The following is a 27352-nucleotide window of genomic DNA, read 5'->3' on the forward strand; positions in this document are numbered from 1 at the left end:
TCGCGTTGTGTGTCGCTCCTGGGCCTGTATTTCTATAGCACTCTGTAAAACACAGATTTACAATGCGAGCCACAAGACGGTTTGCAAAAACAGATCCAATTGTCACTCTAAAGCCAAAAGCAAATAACTCAACAAAATTAGTACACAAACTTTCGCCCTGTCAACCACTCTTAAGGGTGACCTGGTGACCCAAATGGCCCCTAGATAGACCCTCATGCATCTATACATCTACTACACAAACCTCGCATCAATACGATCATGAGTGCATGGCCAGTAGTACACAAAAGAAAAAGAAAAAACCACCCAAAAAATTACATACAATCCAAATCAAGATCACATATGCTTCACTCAAGACGCCAAAACCGGAACTCTCTTGTGCCCCATGCAAGCCTGCCGAAGCCTGTGATAACCGTTCCTATAATGTTCGAGTGAGAAGCACAACTGCCTTATAGCTTCTCTCTTTTCTTCTGCTCCTTCTAAAATCATGACTCTTTGCCTCTGAATCTCCTCTTCGAGTTCTTTTGTTCTTGCTGTTAGCTCCTCCACCAATTTCCATGCCCCTTCGGCCCTGGAAACCAGTTCCACTTGCTCCTTGTGCAACTGCTGCAGCTGAATGTCCATCTCATTTATCTTATCATCTCTATAACTAACTTCTGCTTTAAGTGTTACAACTTTTGTGCTAAGCTCATCTCCTTCTGCTTTCATAGCATCAAGGGCCTTATGTAAGTTGCCGATGTGATTGCCTATCTCAAGGATTTCCGCCTTTAACTGCTCAATTTCGCTAGTAAGTCTCTCCTCCATTTCTGCTTTCCCAGCCTTAATCATTCTGATTTCATCCTCCAAAGAGCGTCCTCGAGACTCCCAGTCTCTAATCTGCTCCTCCAGTTGCGTCCGTTCCGAATACAGTCTAGATATTTCCGCCTTTACCTGTGCCTTCTCTGGGAATATCTTCTCCTCAGCATCAGATACCGCTATTTTCAAATCCATGACCTCATGATCCCTGTCTGATAAACTAGTTTTTAACCTTGCGATTCGTTCCTGCAGCTTCGAAACCTCTCTTTTCTCTGAGTTAAGCTTTGTTTTCCATGTAGCAATGTCCTTCTTAGCAGATTCAAGCTGACCCTGCAACAGATGAATTTTCTCAGAGGCTTTATTACTCTCCTGTTCATGATTCAATCTTGAGGCTTTATTACTCTCAACTTCTTGTCTCAAACTTGCAATCTCTTTCTGTGAATGCTGAAGCCTATCTTTTGTGATTCTCAGCTCTTCCACCAATGCCTCTATCTTGTTATCAGGATCTTGAACTTCTCCCGACCTAGGTGTCTCAAACACTTCATTTACCTCCATGTCTGGCTTACTCTCATGCCTCTTGACCTCTTTATGTTCCGATGATTCAAGACCGGCCTCAAAGGCATTGCCATTTTCTGATGATTTATACCGTTTGAGCTCAATGTTCAACCTGGAAATCTGTTCCTCTGAGGCCTGTAATTTTTCATTTGCAATCGTCAGCTCTTGCGCATATTCTGCAATTTTTGTAGAAAATTCCTCGGACTTCTCATTTTTTGACCCCCTCAATGGACTATCTGCATTCTCTTCCTGCAGCCGAAGCTTCTCCCTCGCTTCACGAAGCTCGATTTCCAATTGAATTATCTTCTTCTGCTGCCCTTGATCACCTCCATTTGACAACACCCCTGAGTAATTGTTGACTGAAGAATCATCGTCATCTGATTCTGGCTCAGAATCGGTTAACGAAGATGATTCTTCCCCTTCTTTCTGGTAATTATCCGAGCTGTTTCCACTGGGGCCAAGGAAGAAATCAAAGCCAGCAGCACGAGGGCCAGATTTACGACGACTCAGCCTCTGAGATTGGAGATCAGGAGAGGACCATGCAGATGGCAGTTCTGAACCACCGTCAGAAATGCATGAGCTCATGGATTGGAGATCTGAGGTCACATTCTTCCTTAGCTCTCCTGTCACATGATCATAACGTTCGGCTAGAGACCGGTACAAGCGATAAAAATCTTCAACATGAGAAATCAATTCAGGCCTCTTTTGATAATACATTTCAGCCTTTTTTGCAAATGAATCCCCATCTTCTTCAACCAGCTTCAGCATCCGCTTGATGCACCTGTCCATCTCTGAAGTCAAGGACCGTTTTGTCATTTTCTTGAAAGGCATTTTTGGTGAGAAAAATGAAAATGACTGCAACAATCAAATTTTTACAACTTTGACCAAAAACAATCTGAAATCTAGAGAAATTTAAACATGCAAATTTTGGAAAATTAACTTCCTCCACCAGTTTGAGCAGTTGGGGCGAATAATGCCTACCACCTTTTAGATTAGGAGCAGAATCTAAAATTATACAACAATATCTCACTTTTAACCATTTTAAACTTGCCCCCATTTAGAATGTGAAAAAAGAAATCTTATCTGCAACAAACACAATATCCCACATCTCAGGTTAGAGGCAACAATTGTCATTAAAACACGATAACAGAGTCTCTTCTCAACAACAAAACAGAATTGGGTATACTGGACAAGAAGAGGAAAAATGGAAAAGAGATAGCTTTACGTAAATATAGTAACATAAATCTAACTTGTCCCAGACTTTTCTGTTAATCCATCAAAAGACTCAAAACCAAATATAACTCCCAGTAAATAGGCATTTCGTTAGGTAAAGTTGGATAAAATTTTGCAGACAGTTTCTAACTAATAGATGGATAACATTGTTCCTTTTATATGAGAAACGCTATTTAGATATATAAACACATAATAGTTATGTTGATTATCTCTTTTCTACTGCCTTCACATTTAATAATTTTTCCTATATACACTTACAAAAGAAAGACCGAAAGAGGTGTTCATTGCTCACCCTCGAGATTCTCTGCAAGCCACTTAGAGTTTTTGGGACTGATGTGACTGTCCCACCACCAGGAATGAGACTTTTTTGATTCCAACCCTTTCATACTCTTATTCGACTGAACCTGGATATTAGCAAGACATGTTACTTTGATGTTTGCAGATAATGCAGGAAGAAGAAAGACCCTAATGAGTGAATCCATCATTCCACCCGATCTTTTGTTATACTAGATATATCAGGTCCAAATTTGATCAAAACCACAAAAATGACAGGTGGTACCCTTCAACATGACTAAACTCATCTTTTGCATAAAAATAAGACAAACAAAAAGAAGACATTGTACTCAATTTCACCAGTTCATATCTTACCGAGGGAGAAGCCATTTGCGAATGTGGTCAAATCTGCGACTTGATACTTTTGATTCAATCAAACCACCCCTGTATCCAAATACCACAAACAAATTAGTTTTTCTAACACATTCATTTGGTTTCACCTTCCCTACAAAATATGAACTAACAACTCAATTATTTCACTGCCTAGGTATTGCATCATCAGTACACACATTCATTTCTAACGTTCATGCTCTAAAGAGTAAAAACATATATCACCATCAATGCAATTGAATTGTATAATGTTTCCACACTTTGCCAAAATGTGTTTTGGGCCCAAACTATCCAAGAACAGAAACAAGCCCACATTCTAGAAAGAGCGTGAGTGCACGCGCAAAGCAGAGCGGGAATTGAGTGTACAACTGTCTGAAGGACAGCTCCACCCTCCATTCCAATGAAGTAACAAACGTGGTAGATGGAGAGCGGCTCACTATTACATCCAATTCAATATTAAAAATAATAATTACTCAATAATAATATATGAAAAGTTCATCAATTTACCCAAAAAAAAGAAGAAAATTTAAAATCTTGATGCTTCAGCAGAAAATTCCTGTTTCAGAAAAACTAGAATTTTTGCAATTCTAACGAGTTGGGTTGATGCATAAGAATCTCTATAATCACATAAAGGAGTAATCTTTATCAGCAAAATCGAAAACCCAGAACGAAAGACCAAAACTTACAGAAGGGCCTTTGAGTTTTGCTCCTGAAGACTTCAGAGAAACATAGAGAGAGAGAGAGAGAGTGGGATCCCAGTTGGTGAAGAAGTCAGAGAGAAACAGAGGAATTGGGTTTCTATTCAAGATGGGGGAGAGAATTCAAAAAAAGACAGAGCCTTTTGCCTCGATCTGGAATAGTGTGGAAATGATATAGAGAATTGAACCACGTCAGGAAGGCTCTTTCTTATTTGTTTTTTATTTGACAAGAAAAAGCTATTGGATAGTGGGATGTGGATGTCATCTTCCTAAGCACTATTAATTGACCAAGCTTCACAGACCATGTGATGTGAGGAAGGTTTGTCACGCTTGTGCAATACTATTGCTTTGCTAGACATAATATCTGCCGACCAATATTCATTTTCTTTATTCATATTTTTTTTTTTTTGAGGAGATTGTTCAATCAAATATTGTTTTCTAGTTGACATAGACATATCATATGGTTCATATCCCTATCCTCACCGATATTTCTTCAATATGACGTCACCGGCCAAAGAATTGCAATGAAAATGAAGCAAATGTATGGTATGTGGATCACTATCACAAAATTAAATTTGTTGGTCCATGGTGATGTGTACCTATCTCTTATTTTTGACTCTAATTTTATTTGGCATTTTAAAAAGCTTTAAGATTTGAGTGAAATATAATGTACAATTCAAGAGATTTAGACTAGTAAAGATAAATGTTGATTCTTTACTAGTTACGCTACATGGTGTCTACCAAGTGTTGCGTATGAGTGTGCACTTTGGTTTTGTTCTATCAAGAAACAAACATAGTCAACTGAGGAAATAGGAGCTGCAGACATAATTAGAAAATACATGCGGAATACGCGAGTATACGTTAAGTACCCATACGTCCATACTTGAAAGAAGAACTGGGGTTTAACCGAGTTTCTACATCTTAACATCTTCCATCGTACACAATAGCTCACAAGATGGTGGTTAATTGACACATACAGCCATACAGGTGCATCAAATAAGCTGAATCTTATATATATGCTGATGGTCTTGAGAGTGAGAATGTTTACGGTGTGAAATCGAGTTGTTCACGAAGGGATGGCGTGCTTTTTTTTTTTTTTTTGGGGGCGGTGGGTGTGGTGGTTATATATAAAAAATAAAAAAATATTCAGAACAATTTATTTATATAAACACATATTTTGACAGGACCCGCCCTGAATTTCACCCTGAAATCCGAGGTGGCCCTGTGGGGCCCACCTTAGGAATAGCTCTACCAAAAATTCGGCAGAGTCACCCCTAAAATGGACTACCCAAAAACCTGTAAAACACACAAACACTTCAAGCAAACCAACCTTATACTCCTGGAGCCACCCTGCTCCCAATTATCATCAACTCCACTTTCACAAAACACAAAACTCAACAATACTAATCCCAAAGGTTATCAGAGCAATACTAATACACAAAGATATAAAGAAGAGTAAAGGATCAAGGAATCCTACAATGCGGAAGTAGTAACAATTACGCCTCACATACCATGTACGCCCGACCTCCACTAATTCGCCTGCAAACTGGGCATTTGAAACCGAATGGCCTAGAGGAAAGTAATTTAAAACACGTTAGAGTGAGTGGACAAAAATAAATAAGTAAGAAATTCAAATGAAAGTAAAGCTTTAATACTTTCCCACATTTATTCCTTTAAAAACTCGATGCATGCAACGTGGATAAAACATATTTCTCGCAACACGAAAATTCGTGAAAACGCTAGCCCCGCTAGCTGAAGGTATCAATCAAATATGGGGAAGAAGTTCTCACCATACAAATAAGGGAGCCTCCCAGGCTTGGGTCAGAGTGTCCCACACTCTGGAGCATCCCATGCTCTGCTCTACTCACCCACGAACACATAGTAAGCAGGGAGGAGTACTAATAGGCTAGCTAGCAATAAATATGACGATCCAGGTTTGGTGGTTTAAAACTATACGAAAACTTAAAAATCAGTAAGGCTTCCCAATTACTCACTAGAAAATGCATATTCCAACGACGTGGCCCCACACGCCAAAATAATCTCGAATTCATAAACCATTAGGAGAGAAATAATCGATAAATATAATTCCATCGAAAATCCCATGTTCGAAAAATATTCTAGAAATCTCAATATCGACGAATAGAAATGTATTATAAATTTCCGGAAATCACCTCGGAAAATAATTCGTCGAAAATCATGATTTCAAATCAAAGCCATATATCGGAGATACTTATTGAAGGCTCAAAATCCATTTCCGAATCATAATTGAAAATAATTCATAATTAATCTCCGAAAATTGAATCATATTGCCGAAAATAAATCATAAATCCAAATCCAAGCATAATAGATTCGTAACCGAAATTCATATGGAAAAATAATGTCAAAATTATAATCCAAGGCAAAATATTATGCTCGATAAATAAAATGATAAATAAATTAATCAATAATTTCAAAATAAATGCATGCATCATTATTTAAAACCAAAAGTCCACTCACTGTACTATTTAGGCAATCACGCTTATGAGTTCCTTCGTCGAGCAATAACTCGGTATGACGCCCTGTAAGTGATAGAAATTGGCTGGTGAAGAAAACCCAGAAAATCCAAGAACCCTAGGATCGGGTTTTGATCGATTCTCCCTCTACACTGCAAATCGTGGCTCAAGGCTAGGGGCAAAATGATCTTTGGCAAAAACCGAACCTTCGACGCCGGTTTGGTAGCCGGAGATGGCCGGAATCGGAAGAATTGCCGGAAAACCCCAATCTGCTATAGTTTGCTTCTTGCCGTCGATTCTCACTTCTCCGGCCAAATCGCCGTGATCCACGGGTACTAGCGTGAAGAGGGGGGAGTAGGTGTGCCGGTGACAACTTGTGGCTTGCCGTTTGGTCGCCGGACGGCGAAGAAATGGATGGAAGAAGAGGAACAAAACCGGAGGAGGAGAAAACTCGGGGGAGATGAGAGAGAAGGTAGAATAGAAATCTACCGCAATAACTTCCTATATATAGAAAGTTACCATGAACAGTAACTTTCACATTTTTGGCCCTAACTTCCACATACGAACTTCATTTTTTACGTACCGCATATGCACACGCTCGGTTTAACGTCCTCTACAACTTTCATGAAGGAAATTTTCTCAAATTTTGACCCGAACAAAAAGTCATATTTTAGAGCCCCCCAAAAGTACCGAAACGACAATAAAAGTGAAAGTAAAACTCATTTACAGTCCAAATGACTAGTAAATCGGTAAATTCAGGTTCGGGACGTTACATATTTGGTGAATAATATCGATCATATAAGCTCTATCTAGGAAAACTGTCAGGCCAATCTTCCCGCAAACCCTAGCCTAAACCTATGAAGATACACGAGAAAAGCATACAATATATAAGCAATTTTGTGCATGCGTGCTCCGATCGAATAGCTATGGCTGAGGAAGACAAAATCGTCGGTTGTGACAATAGAAAAGAATATTTCAATTCAAAGTTAATTCGATGATTAATATTCATCCCACAATTGGGGTATATATATAAGTACAAATGAGTAGTCTAACTCTAATAGGAAACAATCTTTCCATAATTACATGATTTTCTATAATCACAAGATATCCTAATTAAATAAGAATCCTAATTACATACATATTTACAGCAATTCTACACTACCCCTCAAGTTGGTGCATAGATGTCTATCATGCCCAACTTGTCAATCGAGCTGTCAAATATCTTCCTGGATACTCCTTTAGTGAGAACATCAGCTAATTGCTCCTCTGAGTTTACAAATGGAAAGCGAATAACCTTTCTGTCAAGATTTTCTTTAATAAAATGACGGTCAACCTCCACATGCTTTGTTCTATCATGCTGAACTGGATTATGTGCAATCTCAATGACAGCTGTATTATCACAATGCAAATCCATAGGCTTTTTAAGCTTGTAACCCAGGTCTTTTAAGACATTACGAATCCACAACATTTCACAGATTCCATGTGTCATACCTCTAAACTCAACTTCTGCACTTGATCTGGCAACGACTTTCTGGTTTTTGCTACGCCAAGTGACAAGGTTCCCTCCAACAAAAGTGAAATACCCAGATGTAGAACGCCTGTCAGTTTTATCACCAGCACAATCTACATCTGTGTACCCAACAACTTCCAATTCATCTTTTTTCTGAAACAATAACCCTTTACCTAGCGCCATCTTCAAGTACTTCAAAATACAAAAGACTGCATCCATATTCACTAGAACAATGCATAAACTGGCTAATAACACTAACAGCATAAGCAATATCTAGTCTAGTATGTGAAAGATAAATCAACCTTCCTACAAGATGTTGATACCTCCCTTTATCAGTTGGAACTTGATCAGGATAAATAGCAAGTCTGTGATTCTCCTCAATGGGTGTCTCCATTGATCTGCAGTCCAGCATCCCCGTTTCAGCAAGTAAATCAAGGACATACTTCCTTTGTGAAAGCAAAATCCCCTTCTTAGACCTTGCAACTTCAATACCCAGAAAATACTTCAGTTGTCCCAGATCCTTCATTTCAAACTCCTTTGACAGATACTTTGCAATTCATTCATCTCTTTTGGATCATCCCCTATAACAATCATGTCATCAACATACACATGAAGAGCTGTAATCTTACCATTCTTATGGTCAAAATTGCTCTGTCTGTACCCAAAGGCTTTCATGGACTTTGAAAATCTTCCAAACCAAGCTCTTGGAGATTGCTTTAGGGCATACAAAGATTTCTTCAATTTACACACCTTGCTAACGTCACTTGGGTGATTCTTAACACCTGGAGGCACATCCATGTATACTTCTTCCTCTAAATTTTCATTAAGAAACGCATTCTTCACATAAAACTGGTGCAAGGGCCAATCTTTGTTTGTTGCAAGTGAGACTAGAATCCGGACAGTATTGATCTTTGCTATAGATGCAAAAGTCTCCTCATAATCAATCCCATAGCATTGTGTATATCCCTTGGCAAACAACCTCACCTTGTATCTATCAATAGTTCCATCGGCATTAAGCTTCACAGTAAACATCCAACGACATCCTACAGTCTTCTTCCCAGCCGGCAGAGGTACTAACTCCTTTGTGTACTAACTCTAATAAGAGATATTTTCTTTTGGTAAGGGATTGCTTGTGGTAAAACACTAATAATTTTTTTTAGCTAAATTAAAAATCATTAAGACATTCAATCGAATTATAAATATGACAATTCAAATTGAACATATCATGTTTTATTTTTTTTGAGTGGTGTTATTGACACACCCATTTTCTCTATTCACACACCCCTCTATTTTTTTATTACTTTAATTCAATTTTTTTTAGACAAATTACCTTAATTACCCTATCTTGCAATTCTATAGTTCTTTTTTCTTTTTTTCTATTTTTCTATTTGGCAAGTATCAAACATCATTAAATAATAAATCAATTGTAATCAATGCAAGAAATGCACAAGGCCAATGTCAGAACGAATCCACAAAGTATAGATAGCTAAGAATCAATAATCCGAAAATTTTTATTTTCTCTCAAATAATTGGGCTCTTCGCTTCTAGTCTGCTACTCCATTGCAACCAATAACTGTGATTTGCCAATTCATACGCAACCAGACAAATTCTCTGAGGAACTTGAATCCAATGAACAAACCAAAATGGTTATTCTTGAAGTATTGGAGAAGAGACTACCAAGCTAAAACTCAAACCAAATCAATCAAGCTACAAGATGTTTTATGAATTTGTATAGAAAATTATAAACAAAATGCTTTATATATCTAGGTGTAGATCATGAGATCAAAAGCCTCAGTTGATGTTGTTCAATGAGCGAAAGCACACACTAGAAATGAATTTCAGGATGCAGAACCTTTCCTGTATCAAATGGTGAGAAAGTTTAAAAAAAACACAAACAACAATTGGAAAATTAGACGAAATGACTGGATAAAAGGCTCTGTTGATCTAAGCTAAAATCTCGACTCAATAACAAAGTTTCAGTCTATATAGTTCCAATAGTAGTATAGTACCCTATGGCATCAATCCTATATACACCTTTTTCCTCTGCAACGTCACACAATTGACCTAAGATAGATGGAGGGAAATTTCATGAAGCACAACATTATTCATTTAGACTTTTCAATAAATATCAACTGAAACACTAAGGGTACGTTTACTTACTTGGAATGTGAGGGAATAATTACAGGATAAAACTATTCATACGTTTACTAACACATAAAGAAATCAGAATGATTCCGGGTAAAAGTAAGTAAACATTTACTAACACATGAAGGAATCGAAATGAGTGTAGGTCCCACCTCCTTACAAGGAATCGATTCCTGAATACTCAGGAATTTGATTACGGAGGGGGGAGATGAGTTTAAGAATCAACTCCTCTGGAATCAATACCGATTCCTTTCTTCTCACATTCTAGTTGTCTCCAATTCATGATTATTTTCCATTCCAAAGCTCCTATATAAGCCAATTGGTCAAATGCATACGAGTAGTTTCTTTGATTATTTATTTTCCTATTCCCTTAAGACCAGATCAGTTTTTCTTTTCTTTTTTTTTTTGAGAAAATTTTACAAACGGTACCTGAAATAAAGTCCATTCATCATTTTAGTACATCACATTTAAAAATGATCACATTGGTACCCTAACATTAAAATTCTAACCACTTTTGGTAATTGCCGTCTATAACGGCGTCAAACCTCTACTATTTAAGGAATATTTTCATCTCTCTCGTTTTAAATCATTTTTTTTTCTTTCACAGTTTCACCCAACAACTATTATCTTCTACGGTGGAGGCCATTTTGCTCCCCACTCTCTTCTGACGTTCAGAAGTTCCAAATCTTGAGGCAATCACTCTCTATTCCAGTGAACCCAATGCACCATTTAGATAATTAGATTATTAATCAATTGTCAAGTTAATTATTGCCCAGCAAGTCGAACCAGCCCAAGTGCTTGTTGAAGCAATCGAAAGGGTGAAGATGATCAATTTTTGAAGGGCGTCTGTAGAATTGGGTAAGGGAGGAGATATAACTCTTTCTTGTATTTAATCAGTCAATCACCATATGTGTGTAAAGAAGAAATTAGGATATGCAAAGCATGGACCTTCCTGGTGACCTGGTCTACCTTGCTCCAATTTTTTTTTTTTGGGTATCTATTTTGTATAATGGAAGTTCTCAGCAAGCTTTTGGTTGTTGCTTGTGATCTTGTGTTTCAACATTTCATGATAAATGCCACCCTCGAATTCGGTATCCCAAGGCCTGGAATTGCGAATCGCCAATCAAATATATTTCGGAGGGAGGCTTCTAAAATCGTTGGAGACCTGGAGGGATTGGATTGCATCTCCTTGACCTTTTGTAGAATTTGCTTTAGCCAATCCAATCTGATTCAAAACCACCTCTTTTCAGTTGAAGAAAACATATAGATATTCAAATAATCAAATATATGGAGGTGAGAGATGCTTTTTCGGTTTTTGGCACAGATGGAGAGAGAGAGAGAGAGAGAGAGAGAGAGATTCTGATTAGAAAGGGAAGAAGGAAAAAAAAAACTAAGAAAATGAAAACACGAAATTGCCTATGACATAGTTTACGGAGCAATGGAATTGACGCCGTTATAGACGGATGGATGAAAATTATGTCAGGTTTAAATGTTGGGGTACCAATGTGATAATTTATAAATGTAATGCACCAAAATGATGAATGGACTTTATGTTGGGTACCATTTGTAAATTATTATTTTGTTTGAATAAAGGGCTGGTGCGTAGCTGCTCTCAAGTCTTGATTAATGAAACTATAGAATACAAGGGGGAGGATATTGAGCATAAACCTCTTATTACAATAAGCATATAGAGTATATCCCGAAATGACATCAGAAATTTGTACAAAATTCATGTATTCTAACAAGCACCAACTAGCAAATAGTACATTACTAGCTACTCTATTTACTTTGACAAAGCGGTAAGATAACGGAAAGAAAACTCAATACTAGTAGGATAATAGACCAGATCAGTTATGGCGTAGAGAAGTAAAAGACTAGTAGGATACTCCATTTAACAATATTTTAAGGAAAGACGAATTAGATTGCCCAGCCTTAAATTTAGGACCATCCTCTCCTCTAACGTCAATGTAGAAACTCACACTCTAACTTCAACCAAATTATGAAATGATTAGCGAATTCGATTTCGAATAATTTCAAATTGTTCAGGTTCGTCTTGTGTAAAATACTTGTTCTGACTTATTTAAATCATAGCTTCTCGTCGAAATTACTGGAAATTTCACACATACTACAAAACCATTCCAGACAGCCATTGATGCTAGAGAGAGCAAAAAGCAAAATATAAAAAAATTAACCACAAAAAGAAAAAAAATAATTGCAAGGGAGGGTATTTAGGGTGATTTGTAAAAAAAAAAAAAATTGAATTAAAGTAAAAGAAAAGTAGAGGGGGTGTGTGAATAGAAAAAATGAGTGTATCAATAACACCCGTCTTTTTTTTTTTTGAATAAAAACAAATCATGTTTATGAATGCCTCAATGATTTTAGATTTATTCTACTCTCGGGATATGTTGTAATGTTTCACTATTTTGGATGACCAAATGGTTACCCATATGGCTGAAATTTGAAATTATTTATCAAGTTCATATAGAAATCTAAAAGATCAACGGTTTAAATTCTTGTGATAGAGAAAGTGTTGTTAACCTAAGGTTAACCTAGCTAGTAGTGAACAAAGCCAGCCTTTGTAATGCTTATTACAAAAAAAAAAACATAAAAACAAAAAATTGTCTTTTACCTGTCTTGTAAAGCTACAACCGCAACATCTTCATAATTTGGTTTTTGAAGGATGCCTTGGAATTGGAATTGATTATGATCCCTGGTTTTCCTCAAGGCTTAACATGCATAGTTGCAAGCTTCATACGACCGAGCAGGGGAAGGAAGACGGTGGAGGATCCATGTCAAGCTCTCCGACGGCGGCGGATTCCCTAATGGCGAAGGCGTGTTCTGTGTGGCTTTCGGTAACCACCGACCTGGGCTGGGTCTTTGTTTCACTAGATTGTTTATTGGGCCATGTTTGGACCCTTTGTTTCTGTTGTATGTATCCCCTCGTGGGACTGTTTGTATCTCTTTGGACTAGTTGTCCGTTTTTAATGGATTTTCCCTTTGATAAAAAAAAAATATATGCATGGTTGCAAGTCACTCCAGGTATTTTTTTTTTTTTTTGGGACAAACGAGGAACATTTAATTAGCTTACTGATATAATGCATAGGTTTAGGACAATTTCTGTTCACAATGGATGATGATTATTTGACAAAACATGCTCTACTTTTCTCAGACCTGGTGGTAGAGCCATCGTCAAATTCATCTCTACACTAATTACTCAACACTTCAGAAACCTTAGTTCACCATCTTCATATCAAATATTTCGTTTTAGTGTGCTATATATTCTGCAGATGCTTAAATTGTCGAAATGTCCAAGTATTAGTCATGTGTATTTGACATCACCGGCCTGGTGCCGCAAAATCACTACTACCTCTATAGATGTACTGCACTTGACAGGATTCAGTCCGAATGGCACGCTATTGGCTTGTGGAGGCGTAACCCAATTCTCCTATGAAGTGGATAGCAGCCAGTAGATCAGCCGGATAAACTCATTTCTTTGTTGAAAAAAATCAAAGAAAATAAAGGAAAAACTAAGAGAGCCTCAAAGATAACAAGGTCCAATTGAAATTGCATTCGGCCTCTTCGATGTGGCCGGTTAATTGATAATGAGAAGCAATAAGCTCATAGCACAAAGATATCGGGTCAGCTTCTGACCTCGACATTCTAACTTAAACAGGTTATGCAAGTCTAAGAATTCAGGATTTTCTCATTTCAATTCACTCGCCAAAGCTATTGTTCCTCTCACTGTTATGCTCCAATTTGGTTTAAGAACATTAGGAAAAATATGCTAGTACAAACAAAAATTACAGTTATACTTATAAGCACTATCAGAGGCAGGGCACCTTACAAACCACGCATTGAGGTCCAGGTAGATGTGGTTCATCATAAAACTGAAGCTCAACCATGACACCAGCATTAAAGACATGGATTGGTTGATCCGAAGCTCAACCATAATACCAGATTCAAAGTCACCTGAAACGCGGAACGTTTCGATACGGGTACACGGTACGTTGGTCTTTACGGTACTCGGTACGCTAGGATATATTAGCTAATTTTAATTAAAATAAATTATTTATGATAAATAAAATTATAAAAAATAATAAAGAGATAACCATACCATAAATGAAAATCTCAAGAAAAATTATAAAATAAAAATAAATTATAATTAGGATTCCTAGTCCTAATCCTAAAGGATTTTTATTCTACCTAAATACCTTGTTAACATACTATGACAACCACATTACTTATGGAGGGTAAACAAGTAAATTAACAAATAACAGAAAAATAAATAATAAAGAAAGCTGCCTTTAATTTTTAATATTTTTTTTGTAGATAATCATAGGTCCACAACGCTTATTAGAGAAGATGCTAAGAAAGCCATCGCCAAAATCCTAGAGATTCATTGGAGATTTTGTAATCTTCCCAGCAAATCGAAAAGAAAACGTTATCATCTATTGATTCTCTTCATCTCTTCAGAGTTTCACATACTAGAATCTAGAATTCTCGAATCTCGATCGCAAATACGGAGGAAAAATCAAGAATCCCATATTTAAGAACATGACTGAGGTGCCGACTCAGTCTTCACCCTTCAAGAAGGAACCGCCGCCACCGCCAAGAAGAAGTGGTCGCCGGATCGCCGAATCTCTTCGTTCTTCAAGTGGGATCGCTATGTTTGGCGTTGATTGATACTGGGCTATGTTTGGTGTTGATTGAACGCAGACGGCATATATGGGATCGCTATGTTTGCCGATCCGCATCGCGAACGCCCCGCGATTGGGTTCGTGCGATCGGGAACGCGGGTCGCCGGCAGGTAGAGCGTTTCTGGTGACTTTGTACCAGAAACCAAGTGGAGGTTCGTCGACATCATCCTCACCTTGATTATTTGGATCAGCAGGTTGCACCTGAGCTTCATTCCCTGGATGAGCATGCCCATGTCCTGGACTAGCAATCCCTTGTCCTGGATGACCTGGCCCTTGTCCTGGATCGATCAGCAAGCACAGCTTGTAATCCTGCTTCTGCATGTGGTATCTGGTTTCCATCCCAAAAACAAACATTTGTCCTGCACGTTAACAATGCCAATCAATCCTAAAATATGCATATCCACTTTAGTTAATTATATACATTTTGCACTTCAACTTGCATGGTTATAAGGTAAAAGATCCTTTCTGATGCACATAAACATGGAGGCACTTGAACCTGAAAAGTTTTTCAGTAAAATACTATAATACCCGTGCTAAAAATTAAATCACTTAGAGGTAGGAAAAAAGGTACAAGAGATCTACATATTTAGACCCCAATCCCTCATTGCAGCGGACACAATGGATCTGTTGCAGACTTGCAGGGTATTAGGACCTTGCTTTTCTTTAGTCAGCACATTCACACTGCATTTTTAAGCAAAAGTCTTCAGTTCAGAAAGGGAAATTTTTAAGAACGGTATATGAACTTAAGGCCACTCCGAATTAAGATAGCTAACGTTTGTAAAACCCAACTTCAATACATGGACTTTTAAACCCAACTCACCTTCCATACATGCCGTTACCTCATCCATTATGGAGGATGCCACATGTCATATTTACAAGGGCAATTAGGTCACTTCAAGTTTGATTGAAAAAAAAAAAACAAACAAAAAAAATGAAAAAAAATTGGTATGTACGTAACACCAGCAATTGCTATGGACACCCAAGATTTCTCTCTACACCCAGTTCTCTCTCTCCTCACCATCTTTCTTCAGTACATCCCAGCACGAAATCAACAATTGCTATGGTTTTTCCATGGTGATGTCAAATTTGCTGGAGGCGTCGCCGTCGCGAGTGTGAGAGCCAAGTCGGATCTCCAACGAAGGCCGATCGTGAGAGGCAACGTGGATTTGGATTCCAAGGAAGGTAATTTGGTCGCGAAGAAGACCTCCAGTGAGGACTCGGTGTTGGGGAAGATCACCGGGGATGATAATAAGGCTAAGAAAAGAATGAAGTTTCTGTGGAGTCGGTTCATGGTGGCAGGGAGGAGAAGAAGCAGAGCAGTGAGGATTGAGGCAGTTTCGGTGGGAAATTTGCTTACCGGCCTTCGGAAATTCTGGTTCATCGGAGAATAAAGGAGAGTCCTCTTAGCTTCAATGCCATTTTCAAAACATTTGGGAAAACAATGCGTTCTTGGCCGCCATTGGAGGTTGGAGTAAACTCAAAACCCAGTAATGGGTTTTTTTGGGTTTCTTGAGAGAGCAAAGATTGAGAGAGAAGAAATGGGTTCTTTGGAGGATTGGGGGGGGAGGGGGAGGGGGAGGGGGAGAGAGAGAGCAAAAATACTAAAATACCCTTTAAAAAATGAACAAAAATATAGAGTTAACAGAGTTAGTGACGGAATGTATGAAAAGTGGGTCGGGTTTAAAAATCCAAGTACTAATGTTGGGTTTTAGAAACGTTGGCCACCTTAATTCGGAGTGGCCTTAAGTTCATGTACTGTTCTAAAAAAATTTCCGTTAAGAAATTATCCTACTTTTGTACTTACATAATTTAGTTGTGCTGTTTTTTTGACCTTTTGTACATGCTTTCTGCCGTAGTTCTAAGCGATTAAAATACTCAATACAACATTATCCAATCAACTAGTACCCTCATGCTAAATAGTTTCTTACACATTTTTAAAGGTGCAGTCACCAGTGTACTTTCCATTATCCTGCAAACAAACACAACAAGTTAGGGATACAGAATTCGTCTTCTTTCTAACTCAGCTTTTATACACAGTAATTCAATTTGAATCATAGTGAGTAGTGAGGTGCTGCAATGTAGTTTTGAACAAGACAACTGCAGCAATTAACTAACACCTAAATACAACTCTTCACAAATAACAGGGTTAATTCTCAAAATTTTACTTACAGTGTGATGCATATCAAAACGTATGAACAAACCCGTTACAACAATATGATAAAATGTATAACAATTGAAAGGCAATCAAGACTCCAACTTACAAAGCATGGTATATCATATCAAAGGCATCAAGAAGCCAGAACAATATAAGATGCAGAAATCAAGAATTCAACCAATAAGACATCAAAAGGTGTCAGGAACTCAAATAAAAAGTATGATACAGGCCTCCAGAATTCAATACGTACTAAACTTTTAACTTTCAAAATCTAGATTATAGTGTTGTGGAAATTAAAGGGTCCAATATAAATGGATGAACCAAGATGGCCTAAAGACTTACCAAGAATCCAGAACCGTGAAACGCGTCTATGCATAGAAAGAGAGAACTTACTGTGCACGTTCTTGATACGAGGCTTTGTTGTAGCACAATATGGGTTCGCTTATGGGTGTCCAAGCAGAATCGACATAAGAAGTACTGTGATGCATGATGAAAAGTTGCGACCTTCGTTGCCATTTGGAATAAAGAAGGAATTTTGAGAAGAAGAAGGAATTCGTTGCCATTAGGAGATATATACATAGTATTTCGGCAATTAAATTACTTTCTAAATTCAAGGTTAATTACTACTTCCTTTAGTGAATTTTTATTGGTTGGATGATGTAGAAGAAGTAGAGGAAGACCAAGATATCAAGCCTATGTCATGCACTATATAAGGGAGCATTGAGACGTCAATTAATAATCTCTCAAAACCCTGAATCAAATTCACATACCTCCCCTTTTCTCTCTCTATTTTCTGTCTCCAAAGTTCCAAATCAAGAAGCCGTGAAGCAACTCATCCTCTTCGATTACCGTAGCACTTTTCAACTTTTTTACCTTGAAGTTCCTCTTGCATTCTTGAAATACTTCAAAAGTGTAACCATGTCCAACTTTGTTTTGTTTTCAGTTTTCTTTACTTGTAACGCAAATCAGTTTACTTGTTTTGTTAATTTGGATTATTCAAAACATTGTTAGATTAAAGTTTGTATATTGATGATTAATTTTCGAATACTTTGAAGCATGTCTAACATTTTAGGATTTTCATATTGTTAATTGCGATTTCTATATGTCATGAATTTGTTGATTTTGTGCTTCAATCCCATCTTTTATGTGTTTATTTTTTTGGTTGCAAACTTAGAATTACGAGCATGTGATTGTTTCTAGATTAAGATGCTAGTGTTCTAGGTCTTAATTAATCAGTAGAAGACTTATGAACTTAAGTAAATCAACAATGAGCTTTGCATGATAGGATTGACGTTCCAACTTGCTATCTTTGCTTATATCAATCAAACTTTCATTGATCTTCTTGCATTATATATGTTTTTGTTAGTGAGTAGCTATCACTAGTAATGCATGTTTAATAGGATTAACTATAGTGCGTTCATCTAGTTAATTAATTAAGGGAAGTAATAAGAACTTTGTATGCGTTCATCTCATTTCTTGATTGATATCTTTCTATGATATGTTTGATTCTTAAATTGATGTTTGAAACCTTGTTAACGTGTTAATAATAGTTAATTATATCTTTACTTCTCCATTCACCTACTTGTACCTTAATTCAAATTTGTTTGATCATTAGTTTAGTTAGATTAGAATACAAACTCTTTAAAAACCCCCTTATCTCTTGGAATTTCGTAAATACCTAAACTTTGTTTTATTTTCGTTTCATATTGTGTTAATATCTATTTCTAACGTTTTCAGATTTGTTTGATCATTAGTTTAGTTAGATTAGAATACAAGCTCTTTTAAAACTGCCTTATCTCTTGTAATTTCGTAAGTACCTATACTTTGTTTTATTTTCGTTTCATATTTTGTTAATATCTATTTCTAACTTTTTCATATTTTGTCCAATCCCTGATGGCAAAGCTCGGCGAAGTTGCGCGTGGAGCAGAAGCATCTCGAACCCAGATCGACTCCGGCCTTGAAATCGGAGCTTCCCTTGAACTCAGATTGACTCCGGAATCTCCATGAAATCCCGACCTTCTGATTTGGCCTCCAACGAGGCGTCCGGGTGGTGCAGCTTCACCAAGCTCCTATACGCCGACTTGATCTCCCTCTGCGACGCGTTGTTCTTTACTTGCAGAACCTCGTAGAGACTCAGTGGCATGAGAAATGAGACAGGGTCGCACTGGGAAGAGAGATAGAGGACATAGTGGCATTCTTTGTAATTCTTTAATTGAGTTGAGGGAAAAATGGTCATTTTCTGTTAATTTGGGTAGGTGAGAATAAAAATCTCTTGCTAGGGTAAATGAGATAATTCTTCCTCATTTTGGTGCTTTAGGTCAAGGACCCAAACTATAAACTAATAAAACCGGCAAACTAACAAGTGTTTGTTTTGTAATTAGGAGGTTAATATTTCCTCGAGTCCACATGGAGCAGTTTAACTGGTTTTCAGTTATCCTCCATCTCTTATTAAGGCATGTTCACAAATATCCCTTTTGAGTTTTGAATAACATACTTGTACTTTCTAATACTTCACCTCTATCATGTTCATGCCCACCTCTTTTGATTGTACCCATTCATTTCTCATATGCAAATTTGTTTGACATGCCTATTCTTCTTAGTCCACCATTATCTGCTATCAGACATGAACACAAAAATATTAAGCAAGCTACACGTGCTCAAGCTTATTGTCGCCATAGTATTTCGACATGGTAGTGCCTTTTTAAGATCTTTGTTGGCCTCGGTTAAAATACGCACTGGAAATGTCTTTACATCATCAAACAACATGTCAATGTTGGCTGTTAAGACGGTGGTTATTGCTTATGTCATGTGTATCAAAAGTGTTGGTGAAGGTGTAGTGAGATAAGAAGCGAGGACCTTTTTTTCGCTTCTTCTCTACAGTTATATGTACATATTACCCCCTAGAAAATGTATTCAAGTAGCGCATATTTAGTTAGGATCGCGTTTTTGTTTCATACTTTCCAATTTTAGGGTAGAGGATTAATCGCAACGGTGAATCCGATATACTTATATCTATTGTACCTATCTAAATTGCTTATAAATGCAATTCCTCCCTTTTCTATATATATATAATAACATTATAAATTAGAATGCAAAAATTTTCATAAAACATAATTAAAAACCTAGGCTAAGCCCGAGCCCATTTAAATAGCCCAACCCGGAAAATCCAGCGAGGCCTTAGGCCTAGGCTTTGATTTTTCAGAAAAAAGCTAGCCCCACCCAGCCCATAAAATCAGATAATTACGTTAAAGCCCAGCCCGAGCCTGTCATTTTTGGGTAGGGCTGCTGGCCCAATGACGATCCCTACCCTCACCTGTCCAAAACCTCCAGACAACTTAAGAAATAAAAAAATAAAAAAACGAGTTACAAGCACTATTTGGTGGAATCGCTAGGGTGAGCTTTTGTTTGTTTAGAAACTCAAGAACCCAATTTCCAGTCAATTCTACTATGATATCCATAAGTTAAACTTCACTCCCCAACAAGGTGTGATGTTTGAAGGTGGAAATGTGGAATGTCTGCAAGAGCGGGCTTTGGTTTTTGATGCGGGAAGCGTGAACACGATAGTAAGAGGCTCCGTCAAGCGTCGAAAGCCATATGAGATGAGCTAGAATCCACTAGCAATTACGGGCACAGCCGTAAGAAAAATAGAGAAACTTCTCTAAGATTTGGTTTTTTATTGATAGCTTGAATGAAAATTACAATCTAAGAGGTGCCTTATACATAGGGCACATAACATAAATCTAATTCAACTAGAAAACAAAAAGAATAATTTATTATAGACTAAAACTAGAAAACCTAATTAAACCTCATTAAATAAAAATCAGAAATAGAATCCTAGATACTAAAGAATATTACGCAAATATATAATTGGAATCCCAACCAAGATTTTGTTTGAGAATCCCGATATATCCAAAATAGTCATTTATGATTAATTCCATCATTAAGAAGCCTATTTGAATACCAATTTCCAATATTCAAATTATTCTTCTTAATGTGAAGACGCTTCTTTCTTTTCCGGATTCTTTGTTGAAATTGGCTAAAATCTCGTCCTACATCAGTTTTGAGTGCATTCGAATATGCATCAATGTCATTATCCACCTTGGATTTTCCAGAACTTGAAGCAAACTCAATTTGTGTTGCCCACGTAATTAGAAGTGGTCACGATGTGCTATATCCAGAAGTAGAAGCATACAATTTGGAAAATAAAGGTTTCAACTTTTAAGTCTTATGTTACATTCCAAGTGTATAAGTGCAATGTCTATACACCACATAAAATTGTGGCAATATGATCAGCATGAATTAACGTGTCTTATACCTCATATGGATTAGGAACAATCCAAGGACGTAGCTAGCCTAGGGCGAGAATGGTCAATTGACCCTTCTTAATTTTTAGAAAATCCTTAATTAGTGTTAATGATCAATGAATCTTAATGGAATGAAATAAAATTGACCCTCCTCAATTTTTGAAAAATCCTTAATTAGTCTCAATTTTTAAAATTCAATACAAATTTATCTTAATTAGTTTTAATTATCCTTGAACTTTAATGGAATGAAATAATATTTTACACTATTAAATATTAATACACTACATATATCTAATTAATACAAATCTTTTCAAGGTTTTCTTACCCTATGGATCGATATATGCCCATATGCGCATATTTACGATTTTTTATTAATATGCTAAATTGAAGTAACACATAAATTTTTCTATATTTATCATTCATCTTAAATCCCAAAATTTATTCAACATGATTTTAGGATCTTTCAATTTCAGCATTAATACAAGAAATATTACACCTAAATTTTCTTAATTATACTAATATATATATTTTTTAGGGGAAAATCCTCAAATAGTTCCTAAATTATGGGCCAATGCACATTTTAGTACCTAAACTTTCAAAACTACCCTCGTAGTACCTAAACTATTGCTCCGTTTCTCCATATGGTAGTTCCATCTAATCTGCCGTTAACTTTGCCTATTATTATTATTATTATTATTATTATTATTATTATTATTATTATTATTATTATTATTATTTTTGGGAGATGAATGTCATCCTATAAGAATGAGCCACGTAGGCAAAGTTAACGGCCTTGAAATCGGAGCTTCCCTTGAACTCAGATTAACTCCAGAATCTCAACGAAATCCCAGCCTTCCGACGAGGCCTCCGACGAGGCGTCCGGGTGGTGCAGCTTCGCCAAGCTCCTATACGCCAACTTGATCTCCATCTGTGACACGTTGTTCTTCACCTGCAGTAGAGAGTCGAGGATCTGGCTAGATGAGAGAGAGAGAGAGAGAGAGAGAGAGAGAGAGAGAGAGAGATGCGACGAGGTCGCGCTGGGAAGAGAGATAGAGGACACACTGTCATGCTTTGTAATTCTTTAATTGGGTTGAGAGTAAAATAGTCATTTTCTATTAATTTGAGTAGATGGAAATAAAAATCTGTTGCCGGAGATTTTCTCTTATTTTGTGCTTTGGTCAACCTATAAACTAATAAAACCGGCAAACTAACAAGTGTTTGTTTTGTAATTAGGTTCCCCGAGTCCACGTGGAACGGTTTAACTGGTTTTCAGTTCTGTATAAAAAGGGAGTAAAAGGGACGTAGCGTAACCCAATCCCACATGTAGAAATCCTTGGCTGACTTAACATACGACTCGTACTCTCGTTGGTAGAGGTAAAGTTCGTTCTGTCTTCTTCTTTGACCAAAAGAAAAACTTATCTTCCGGCTGATTCTTATAAACCAAAACTGGGTACTGGGGCACCATTCCTTTGAGACAGTAGGAATAAACAAGAAGCAAAGCATCCATCCTGGGTTAAAACCCAGTTTCAAGTAAGGTATCTCTCTTCTTCTTCTTCTTCATACGATTCCTTAGCTATATTGGGTTTACTTGCATTCTTGTATTTATTACTTCGATGAAGATTATACTCCATTGATTCTTAGTGGGTTAATAATAACATGAAAAGGTTTTGGGTTCTTGATTCTCTTACTTTGAACCACTTTGCTTGTTGGTTTTATCTTGAAGATTACCGTGATGCTTCTTAATATTCCATTTGCGATTTGTACCTTAAAACCTTTTACAAATGAATGGTTTTTGTTACGATAAATTAGCTTTGATGCTTTACTTTAATACTGGGTTTAAGTTTTTCACCATTTGAACTTCTTGATATATTGGTTTTTGTACAGTTATTTGATTTTCCATGCCTTCTGATTTTGGAATTCTGCAATTTCTTCTTTTTATATACCTGTTCGTGTTCGTCTGTACATAGAGCCCTGGGACTCGACTAGAATGTAATTAGTAGAGAAATTGTAAGTAACACATGAGTTTCTTAACAGGATCATCGAGCCATTCGTGGCATCCAGTCATGACCACGGATACTAATGTTCTAAGCTATTGGAATAACTGGAGGTTCTTGATCTGTGCAATATTTATATTGAGTAGTATCGTGCTAGCCGCAGTTCTTATATGGAAATATGAAGGCTGCAAAAAATCCAGAAGGGAAAGAAGAGAAAATCAGCGCGAAACAGTAGGATCTCTATATGAGGATGAAGCCTGGAGGACATCTCTCAAAGTAATTCATCCCGCTTGGCTTCTTGCTTACAGATTAATTGCTTTTGTTGTGCTTCTATCCTTGATAGTTACCAATATTGTTCTTGATGGAGTTGGCATACTTTACTTCTACACTCAGTAAGCTATCTATCTGTGTCTCTTCAAATTTTCTTGAACTTGAAAACCTTTTTGACAGGTGGATTATCAGATATATGAAGCTCATTGCATTAATTGTGTTTTTACAAATCTTTATATGCTGATTGTAGTTTTATTTCTCTTTTGCGCTCAACAGGTGGACATTTTGTTTGGTTACAATCTATTTTGGGGTATGCTTTTCAACTCGAGGCTCTTGAACTGTTGACATTGGCCTAATTGTTACTGTAGTAATGTGTGAGAGAATGAAACTGGAATGATTTTCTCTGTTGTGCTTTTGACTACTCAAGCAGATGTTAACATTAGAAGATGCTTTATAAGATTAGTTGGCAGCTAAACAGTTGAAACACACATACAAGCCACACACACACACACACACATATATATATGTTGATTCAGTGATGAAGTATGACAGTCATCAATCATCATCCTAACATGCTTATGTTCTGAACTTCATCTTGCAGCTTGGATCTTCACTCTCCATTTATGGATGCTACAAATACCGCAGTAGAGTTGGTGAGGATGCAGCTGATCATGTGAGAGATGAAGAGCGAGGTACTTATGTTGCTCCAACACTTGGGGAAAATGCAGATACATCCAACACATATAAAAGTTTTACTGATGAAGAATGTCCCTCTCGCAAAGGCGCTGGTGTATATGTTTATATCTTTCAAGTCATTTATCAGGTAAGTTTCTGCTGCAGTTCTGGGTATTAAACTAGGACTTTGATTCTTTATAAGTTGGGTAGTTTCTGTAGTGATGTGTAACTGCAGTTCAGTTATTTCAATCTTCATTTTCTCCCCTTTGTTTTGGTGTATAGATGTGTGGGGGTGCTGTGGTGCTCACAGATGTTATATTTTGGCTCATTTTGTATCCATTTCTAACAAGCAAAGATTACAAACTGAACTTTGTAAGTATACTGCCGTTTCAATGGACCTGAATATTCTATAGTCAAATGTCATGTTCTTGTACCTACTACCTAGGGTGGAGTTGTTGTTCTGATAGCTAATAGTGTATTTGATGAGTCTGCTCACTTTTCAACTGCAGATGATGGTCAGTATGCACTCATTCAATGTTGTTTTCCTCCTTGGTGAGACAATATTGAATAGCTTGGTAAGTTTGGTTCCTTCTTCATTTTAATGACATTTTCTCTCCTAATGTCCTGATTATTTGACTTGCATAAGTTTAATTTTCTCCTCCTTCCAGCGGTTTCCATTGTTTCGGATCTCATATTTTGTGCTATGGACGGGAATATTCGTGATTTTCCAATGGATAATCCATGCTTGTAAAAACATGTGGTAAAATTTATTTTAATTTGTTACATTTCTTTTGGAGATTGAAATTCAACTGTTGCTCACAATTATTATAACTTCATATCAGGTGGCCTTATCCATTTCTTGACTTGTCATCCTCATATGCACCCTTATGGTATGTTGTTTACCTCAATCAGTCGGTAATTCTACAAATTGAACTAACACTTTGACAAACAGATAATTGAAAAAATTATTGCCTCAATAGTTAGACTTATAATGAACTGCTGGACTTGAACTAGCACTCTAATGTGTTCATGTTTTTCTGCTGCATTTTTTTCATAGATGGTAGTTTTAGCAATTACAGATGACATGAAAGTAACCCCATGACAGAAACTACTTGTTAGGATCTTATTCAGCTCTGTCACCACACACCATAACACATCATGAACTTTGCAGGTATCTTGGGGTCGGAGTCGCGCATATCCCATGCTACGGCGCCTATGCTTTAATTATTAGGATGAAGCAGCTGTGGTTCTCGCGATCATTCCCGGGGTCTTTTCAGGTTGAGAGATGACACGCCGCGTTCATTGAATCACAAGACTTTATACTGTGCCACCAACCCGGCACAACCAGTAGATATAAAGGAACCATTAGTGATATCATTTTTTTGGCCTCGACATAGGAGAAAGATTATTTGTTCAGGATTCCTGTCATTATTAACTGTACATGATCAGTATTCTTTGGAGGAGGCTACAGCGTCCCCAGTTAAAGATCAGTATTCTTCGAAACAGGGTCATCCCTGTGTTTGTTTGCTTAGACCTTGTACTGAAGCTAACTTGAGGCGCAATCTTAAAACAAGGGAGGGAAAGAAAGCAGTATAACTTGGGACCAAACAAGGTTCCACAGTAGTAAACATTCACACAGCTCCGACTAACTTGATTAGTAGTTTTGTTCCGCGACTTGCTAGTTAAATATGATCCTTTTGTAATTTATTGAGGGAGTTTTACTTCCTAATCAGTGAATTGGACTGTTCGGAACTTCGGATGCTGGAGGAAAAGCTCAATCGGCATGACCTCAACAGCATTCGTTTGTTCTCTCTAGCACCTTTAGTTGATACATCAGTGGTTAAATGAAAGGTTTATGGGGTTAGAAATGCAGACTCATCCAACATTAGTCCTTGGGGTTGCATACATGTTTTTCTAAAAGTTTACTCTTCTCTCATCATTGACTTTCTTTCTGGCATCTTCGGTTCGATGGAATAATTGCTTGTTTGGTACTTCTCGAATGTAATTTCGTGTCTCATATATTTCGGTAAGGAAATCATGTTATGGATGCATTGGTCAACTATGGTACGTTGACTACTGGTTTTGGAATATAGCTCCAACCTTTATCGCTTCTCTTTGTAATGTTTTGGAATATAGCTCCAACCTTTATCGCTTCTCTTTGTAATGATGACTATTTGGGTTCGAAGTTTCATTTTCGATGACTTGTTTTCTTTTCTTCTTATGGTCCTTGGGAGGTTGACACTAACTTAACTAATCCTTGAAAAATAATTCCTTCAAATGGAATTATTTAACTTAAAAAATGGGCACCACAAACTATACAGAATGAACTTGAATGTACGCATGTATGTGCATGCAAGGGGGATTGAAATTTGCACGCTCTTTTTAACGATTCACATCCCCTCCATGAGTAACTTTTCAATAGATATCTGCATGGAAAAGGGGGTGTGGTTTGTAGAAAAATGGGTGCCAATTTCACCCCCGAACCCAAAGAATAACTCTTCCCCAAAGAGATCCCAACTGTAAATTAAATCTGCATTTAGTCATGCCGTCATGGTAAAATGAGAGAAAACTTCTTGTGTGACCTCAGGTTCAAAATTGTTTGTGTGACCTTAATTAGGCTCTGTCTCACAGAAGTTGTGACACCCCATGAGCTTCATATGTCTGCTCGATATGCAAAACCAGTGCCAAGTGCCTCTCTTCTTGTTTAATATATAGTTATATACCTCTTCTTCTTCGCTCACATGAACTTCGATCTCAGTCTCTCCCAGCCTACAAATTTATTAGGAAACCTCACCATCCCCAGCTTTCTCCTAGCCTAGACTGACGAGTAACACTTAAGTTAGGATTTGCGTTCAAAGTATGGCAGCTGGATGAAAGGGGTTGCTGTTTTTAATTATTGGAATGGGCGGTTTTGGGAAATTTTATCACATGAAATTAGAAGAAACTTGTGAAGAAAGTAACCTCAGGAGGAGAAGCCTGCTCTTCTTCACTCAACCTTCAGCTCTTGTTCATTCGCACTTCCTTTCTCTTCCGCCGTTGTTGACACATAACTGACACAAGATTCAAATGGGGGAGAGAATCAGAGAGTGAATGGGGAAAGCCTTCAGAATCTATGATGTAGAAGTATACTCATAAATTGGAAAGTTTTGGAAATCGTTAGAAGTCTGTT

The 27352-nt window shown here is 37.2% G+C and overlaps 2 protein-coding genes across 7 annotated transcripts; one reads left to right on the forward strand and one right to left on the reverse strand.

Moving 5' to 3' along the window:
- Positions 1–80: 80 nt before the first annotated feature.
- Positions 81–22243, reverse strand: LOC112167882 (protein NETWORKED 4A). Of its 4 annotated transcripts, XM_024304976.2 has the most exons (5): positions 22225–22243; positions 3931–3990; positions 3229–3294; positions 2873–2984; positions 81–2138 (listed from the first exon to the last, which is right to left on the reverse strand). In XM_024304976.2, exons 3-5 carry the CDS (start codon positions 3241–3243, stop codon positions 349–351), a joined length of 1917 nt encoding a protein of 638 aa, XP_024160744.1. In that variant the 5' UTR covers positions 3244–3294; positions 3931–3990; positions 22225–22243; the 3' UTR covers positions 81–348. The 4 variants fall into 4 exon arrangements, with proteins under 4 accessions (XP_024160744.1, XP_024160741.1, XP_024160742.1 ...); XM_024304973.2 differs by lacking the exon at positions 22225–22243 and having other exon boundaries at positions 3229–3297; positions 3930–4211; XM_024304974.2 differs by lacking the exon at positions 22225–22243 and having other exon boundaries at positions 3229–3293; positions 3929–4211.
- Positions 22244–22563: 320 nt separating this feature from the next.
- Positions 22564–26157, forward strand: LOC112167884. Of its 3 annotated transcripts, none has more exons than XM_024304978.2 (9): positions 22564–22779; positions 23279–23630; positions 23785–23818; positions 24110–24331; positions 24466–24555; positions 24693–24758; positions 24852–24943; positions 25026–25073; positions 25355–26157. In XM_024304978.2, exons 2-9 carry the CDS (start codon positions 23308–23310, stop codon positions 25470–25472), a joined length of 993 nt encoding a protein of 330 aa, XP_024160746.1. In that variant the 5' UTR covers positions 22564–22779; positions 23279–23307; the 3' UTR covers positions 25473–26157. The 3 variants fall into 3 exon arrangements, with proteins under 3 accessions (XP_024160746.1, XP_024160747.1, XP_040375646.1); XM_024304979.2 differs by having other exon boundaries at positions 22564–22774; XM_040519712.1 differs by lacking the exon at positions 23785–23818 and having other exon boundaries at positions 23279–23514.
- The last annotated feature ends 1195 nt before the right edge of the window (positions 26158–27352 follow it).

Source organism: Rosa chinensis, chromosome 5, assembly GCF_002994745.2.
Source record: "Rosa chinensis cultivar Old Blush chromosome 5, RchiOBHm-V2, whole genome shotgun sequence".
Classification (NCBI taxonomy): Eukaryota; Viridiplantae; Streptophyta; class Magnoliopsida; order Rosales; family Rosaceae; genus Rosa; species Rosa chinensis.